The sequence below is a fragment of the Buteo buteo genome, unplaced genomic scaffold, assembly GCF_964188355.1.
Source record: "Buteo buteo unplaced genomic scaffold, bButBut1.hap1.1 HAP1_SCAFFOLD_74, whole genome shotgun sequence".
In the NCBI taxonomy this organism is placed as follows: Eukaryota; Metazoa; Chordata; class Aves; order Accipitriformes; family Accipitridae; genus Buteo; species Buteo buteo.
The window spans coordinates 165469-172066 of record NW_027439238.1 but is presented as its reverse complement, the minus strand read 5'-3'; the positions used below and the strand labels follow the sequence as shown (position 1 = coordinate 172066).

The window sequence follows — 6598 nt, the reverse complement described above, 5'->3', positions numbered from 1 at the left end:
CAGCTATGTAGGTTCCGCAATTTTCTCATGGGAACTTTCTCAAAGTTGTCTATGAAACCTTGCCAAGGTCACAGTGGATGCAGTTACTTATCTCATTCTTCAGCATCCAGGTGTTGCTTGTCAGGACAGGCTCTTCTTATCTTCTTTTTTCCCAGCGCACAAGGACACAGTATTTTGTAAACTTATGCTTCGTTCCCACATAGCGGCTGGAATGCTCACATGCCTTTGCCCAGCCAAGAAATCCTCAACATCTAACTATGCATCAGGCTCCAGGGTCTGGTGGTACAGGAGAAAAAAGTTTGCCTGAAAATCAAAAATGTTGTCTCTAGAGTGCAGGAATGCGTTTTCCTTTTGACTGTCATGGGAAATGCAAAGCCAGGAACTGGCCCAGCAGTTAACTGATTTGGGGCTTGATTCTTCACCCTTAGACTGAGCACCTTATTTCAGAGGGCCTATTCGTGAAAGCAGCAGTAGTGCTCACAGAGGAGGATGCTGTTCTGTTCAGTAGAGTGGGCAGAACTATCCCTTCTGAGGCTGCCTGAGCTACTGCTTGCTTTGGAAAGCAGCACAGCAACCTTTCTTCCCCTCTGCTATTTTCTTTGTGGGATTTATTTATTAAAAGTGAACCGAAGGATGTGCTGTGAACAGCAGATTAACATGGCTATGCAAATGAAGGCCTCTGGTGTTTGATAACTTACTGAGTGAGTGTGATTGCCTGGTCACCAGCTGTTAGAGTGAATCCTGGCTGAGAACAGGCAAAGGGGAAAGTCATCACTAGATTAAATAAGAAAAAAGCAAATAAACCCATCGATAACTCGCCAACAAAATACTTACCTCCCTGTCATCCTCAGGAATCCATTTCTTGTAGTTCTGCAATTCACTGTTTTCTCTAGCTGAAGAAATGGTGTCATTATATTGAAAAAAAAAATGCTGAAAGGATATATCCATTAAATAAAATTTACATAGAATGTCTTTGTATATAATGTTTTTTTTACCCAGGAATATGAAAGGTACCTTCTTCTAAAACAGCATGGTTGTAGATTAGTTCATGTATTCCTAAATACAGCTAAGTAAGCTGTCAACTTAAAGATTTGTCTAAGTTAGTAGCATTTCTCTTAAATACAGCCTGTTAATGTTAGCATAAATGAACGGAAGGAAGGAGATAAAGAACGCTGTGCGCAACTGTGACACAAGCTATGTTCAAGTGAGACTACTAAAAGAATTAGTAGCCTCAAACAGAAAGGGGGGAACTGATAGCATATTTCCATACATTCTGTATGGTATGTCTAAATATTTTGATGGTTTTAATATTTTGTACCAGCCGTGGAAACTGGTTTGCTGCTAGGTGACTGTAAAAGTGAGATTTGGTAAATAATTGAAGTTTGATTTCACCAGAGCTCTGATTGTTAAAGTCACTTTCCTTCGCCATTTTTTTAAATGATGGCTGCATCAGCCGGACGGATGGCACTGTCGAGGGGCTGCAGCTGAGCACCCCTGGTGCTGCTCCAAGCCTGGATGTCTCACCTCTCCAAGGAAGCTGCACCCAGGAGCACTCTGCCACCTGCTCTTCCAGACCCGGTGTTTCTCATTCAAACTGAGATGACCCGTCGCGTTGAGCCGCGTGCAAGTAATTTCTATAGGATTGGCTTAACATGCAGTAGTGCTGTCTGCCTGCGCACGGTTGGCTTCCACCGCTGGTCAATGGGAGTCCCTGCTGACAACTAAAAATGGAATTGAATGGAAGGGAATTGCAAGTCAAAAGGGCCCTGTAATAATTTTAGAGTGCCTGAGGCACCATGCTGAAGCCCTGGCATTATAAATAAGGGTAATGTACTAGAGACTGAATTGCAATCAAAGCAGCTGTAAGAACGTGGAGTGTGCGCTGAGCTTCTTTAAGGTGTGTGGAGTTAGATTATGATCTGTAGGCAGTGCAGGCAAATCCATATTTGCTCACGGACGTATGTAGGGACCCTAAAGCCTGTGATTAGAAAGGCCGAAGGGATGTGGGGAATGTGAGATGAAGGCTCCAGAGCCAGGAGTGAGAGAGCTGTATTGGAGCAGCCCGACCCTCTGGTTGTCTCAAAGTGTTTCCAGGGGCTGAACGGTGGAAGGGGCTGACTCTGTCCTCCCGGCTCACCGCGTCTCATCTCCTGGACCGTCTGTGTGATGATGCAGTCTGCTGACCTCTTGCTGCATTTCACGGTAATGTTTAAAAAAAACCAAACCAACCGCTGTTTATGAATAAGGTTGGTGGGAGGATGGGAAGAATCCGAATGTCCTGGGTGAGCTCACTGTTCCTGACATAAACTGGAGTAAATCCAGTACTGTCAGTGGGCCCGTGAGTGTTAACAGCAGCTCATGGCAAATTGCACGGGCTGCCCCAGAAGGGCTGGAGCTGAGTCGGAGGGTCAGGCAGGGGAAGCGTAAGGGTTGGCCTTGGTGCCTGCTGAAGCTGGGCAGATGCTGTGGGCCACCCTTGGGACAGCTGGTACAATGGCACGGCTTGAATAGCTCGATGGTGAGGCGTGATGGCAGGGAGGAGAGCAAGCGCTTCTTGAGTTGGGACTCACTGTCTGATTTCAAGTGCTGGTGGCTGAATTTACCAGCTCAGTGCCTTTATTCCCTTATAACCCTCTCAGCCACCATGGGCTGTGTGTGTCCTGCTTTGTGCCATGTGCAGGATGACAATCCCTTTTTCTGCAAAGGTGAATGGGCTTGGGAAGAACACCAGTTAAAGGGTGCCACGTACTGCTGCGTTTTGGGTGCAGACATACCCACAAATCTTGCTCCCACCAAATTGCATCCTGCAGGGAGAGTTTTGCTGGTAAATGGGTGTAAATGGGTGCAGGCAGACAAGGGGAGGAGGGTCCCTGCCTGGCCCGCAGCTCCCTCCCTCGCCATTCTTGGGGTGATTTGGGGTTATTTTGCTGTGTCAGTGAGGCAAAGCTGGGCTCTCCGGGGCTGAGGTCAGTGGGACCTGAGGAAGGCTGTGATGGTCTTGAGGCTTTGAAGGGCTCTGCAGCGAGCCCCGTCCCCGCTGGAGGGGACGCTGTTGGGGTTCAAGATGAAGGCATTGGAGCCCTTGCTGTCGTGTGTGCCTGTGTCCCCCCCGGCCCCCAAGGTCTGTCGTTGTCGCAGGGGCTGCGTGCTGCTTTCTGTGTGGGGCCGTGCCCGTGAGTCCTGCAGGGACCTGTCTGTCCTGGCTTCCCCACCAAAGGGCTGCTCCCCCTGGGGAAGGGGAGAGGGGAGTCGTCCGTGTGCCGCCCCACCGTTGCCTGCCCCGCTGGTGGTGACTCGGCCCTGGGGGTGGCTCGGTTCCCCTCAGGGCTTTCCCCGGCTCGGATCTGGGGCTCAGCAGGGCTTTTGCACCTCTCGGGTGCTGTTTTTTGGTGCCCCCTGCTCTCCCTCCCCCTCCCACACAGGCAGGGAGCGGTTCTGGAGAAGGAGCTTTTAGTTGAAAAGACAAGAGAAAAGGTCCCATCCAAGCTGGTCTAACCCCTCCCTACCCCCCTCCCCGACCTCCCCTTCAACAAATACCCACGCCTCCTCTCCCACCCCCCACTCCCCCCATCTCCATCCCTCTCACCCCTGTCTAATCCCCACCCCCCACACACACACCCACGTTGGCCGCAAGAGCCCTGCGCTTGCTGGGTGGCATTGGCAAGGAGCTCTGCGCCTGCCTCTTCCTCCGCTTGCCTGCCGTGGCAGGTGGGGATGGTGGCAGGTCCATCCCGGCATCCTCTCACAGCTCCTGGGGCTCCATCCTGATGATGTTGAATATTTCTAGGCTCAGCATGATGTTGCTGAGCTCGGGGATGCAGTAGTCAGGGGTGAGCAGCTCCTCAGGCAGCGAGAGCGAGCTGAAGTTGCGGTTGGGAGTGGCTGCGCCGGTGCCACCAGTGTCCCCGGGCATGGAGCTCCTGCTGGGAGCATCCTGGTTGACCCCCACTCCATCCGGGGAGCAACCAAAGAGCACTAGGGCCTCTTGGAGAGGCACTTTCTCAGACGCTGCAAGTTCACCTACAGGCTCCCCAAGGGCTTGATTGTGGGGGTCAGCGCAGGGGCTGGGGGGGACGTCACTGCCTGGGGGTGCCCCCACATGGGTGGCCATGCCACAGGTGTTGATCTTGGCCAACGGCCCCTCGATGTCCTTGTGGCTGGGGATGGGTGTTGGCATCGCTGGGGGGGCTGGGGCCATCCCTCTCCCCTCTCCGCTGGTGCCAGCAGGGTCCCCAGGCATGGGGCCGCTGCTGGGACCATCCTGGCTGACCCCCACTCCATCCAGGGAGCAATCGAAGAGCCTTAGGGCCTCTTCCAGGAGCATCTCCTCGGACACTGCAAGGTCGCCTGCGGTGTCCCCAGTGGCTTGATTGTGGGTGGCAGCGCAGGGGCTGGGGGAGACATCGCTGCCCAGGGGTGCCCCCACAGGGGTGGCCGTGCTGGGGATGTTGATCTGTGCCAACTGCCCCTCGATGTGCTGGTAGCCGGGGATGGACACTGGCAGCTCCAGAGGGGCTGGGGCCACCCCACTCCTCTGATTTTTGTAGGGTGCGAGGTATTGTGGTTGGCTCTGGGGGGTCCCTGGGGCTGTCCAGGCCAGGGGGGCCCCGCAGCCCCCGGGACCCCACAGGGCAGCACCCGGCAGAGAAGCGGCGCCTTGGCCGAGCGTGGCGGTGGCCGGTGGAGGCAGGTGGGTGGTTGTCCACTGGATGCCAAAGACCCGGGGATCGAAGAGGCAGCCACATGGAGCCCTCTGCAGACCTGTGTGGGTGAGGGGGAGCCGTGCTGGGCCGGGGGGACTCTCCAGGGGCACCCGCCGAGCCGGCCCCCGATGGCCGACATCCCCCAGCTCTGGGCCAGGGGCGTGGGGAGCTTGTGGCTGGGGCAATCCCCATGGGGTGAGCTGCTGTGCCGGTGGGACGGGGTTGCAAATCAGGGAGGAGGCTCGCATCTAGGAGGTGAAATGGGAGATGTGGCCCCAAATATTTGGGGAATTCTCTGCAGATGAGCTTTCCTGGGCACGCACCGCCCAGGCGAGGGCAAGGATGCTCACCGGGGCTTGCTGAACCCCCATGCGAAAAGTGCCGGGGGAACGGGTGTGATGGGGATGGCGAAGGTGCCAGAGCAGACTGGGGTGCCATACCTGCTGGTGGTGCCTGGGGGGCCTGGGGTGCCTGGGCTGCAGGGAAGGGCTGCTCCCACGCGGGCAGGCGGCACAGGTTGGCTGAGCCTAAAAGAGAGAGACAGGAGCGATGGCCGGCGGTCACCTCCGCTCTTGGTCCCCAAAAGCATCCCTGGCCTGCAGGGGTTGTGGTTGGTCCCTACCTTGAGGGTAGAAGGTTTTGGGGAGCACGAAGGGCTGGAAAAGCTGGGGCGCCGGGGGGCCCCAGGGCCCACGCGGTGGGAGCTGCACTGGTGGCCGCGCCATGGTCCCTTCTGGCCGTTGGCTGCCAAGGACTCTTTGGCGTCTCCCCGGAAGGAATGCGGAGGCTCCCTGTGTTCCGCCCCACCCCCAAGAGCCTCCCCAGCTCGTCCTGGGGAGGGAAAGGGTTAAGGGAGGCTGGGGTGCCCCTGGGGCCTACAGGCGGCTCCCGGGGTCTGCGGGTGCAAATCCTCTTTGCTTTCAACAGTATTTTTCCGGTGGGGGAAGAAGAACAAGTTGATGCAGCCAAGCCGAGCGGGGACCAAGCTGCAGCCGCAGCCTCCTTGCGCCAGATGGCAAATGCATTTGTGACTGTTGCCCGTGCTTCTGTTCGCTGCGTTGACCGGAGCGAGGCAGAAATAGGAAAAAGGACCTCGAGGGCGCAAAGGAAGGTCACGCGGTGTTGCTCGGTGGCACGCTTTCCCCCAGCCCTTGCTCCAGTAGTGCTGTCAGGTCTTTTAGTCTCCTGATGGGAAAAGCAGCAGCTCTGGATCCCCCTCGGAGGGGGCGGCGCTTTCCCTGGGTGCGTGACACCCAGGAGGAGACGGTACCCACTGCCGCGTGCTCCCAGAAAAGCACTGGATTCTGCCCAACGTCTGGTGTCGGGGCGCTGAGGCTGTTTGCGCTCTACGGGACCCCAGGGATGGGGCTAGTACATCCCCTCCTCGTGCTTGGAGGATTCGGCACTAGCAAGGACACCCTGGTACCAAGGACACAGGCCTCTCGCTCCCGCTGTGCGAACAGTGTGTGGCCTGGGGAGTCGGGACAACTGCCGTGAACCGGAGGCCAAAGATCTCTCCTGGCCTGTATCCTGTTAATTAAAGAGATTGCACTCTGTTCGTGAGGCACCTCTGACTGCAAGATTGTGCAAGGCCATCTGCTGCGTAACTTGTGGCAGGGACCGATGCTGGGGGCGTGAAGGCAAGCGCGCTTCTAAAACCATAAAACTCCGTTTCATTTCAGAGTGCAGCTGAGCCGCCCCGCTCCTCAACACTCTGCCATCTGCACCGCTGTGGCTGGGACCGGGCAGTGCTGCACATCCCAAAGGCCACCAAGTCACACCCGCGTCCCTGCTGCTTTGCCGGGAGCTTCTGCGATGCGAGCGATGTTCTGGGGGCTGATCTCTTGGACTGCAGCTACTCCGTCCCTGACCGGCAGCTGGTCAGGAGGGTTGTG

At 56.4% G+C, this 6598-nt stretch overlaps 1 protein-coding gene across 1 annotated transcript; it reads right to left on the bottom strand.

The window, feature by feature from the left end:
- Positions 1 to 3742: 3742 nt before the first annotated feature.
- On the bottom strand, positions 3743 to 5428 carry LOC142027858 (proline-rich protein 22-like). The gene is made up of 2 exons (XM_075022057.1): positions 5326 to 5428; positions 3743 to 4851 (listed from the first exon to the last, which is right to left on the bottom strand). The coding sequence occupies exons 1-2, from the start codon at positions 5426 to 5428 to the stop codon at positions 3743 to 3745; spliced, it is 1212 nt and encodes a 403-aa protein (XP_074878158.1).
- Positions 5429 to 6598: the final 1170 nt, after the last annotated feature.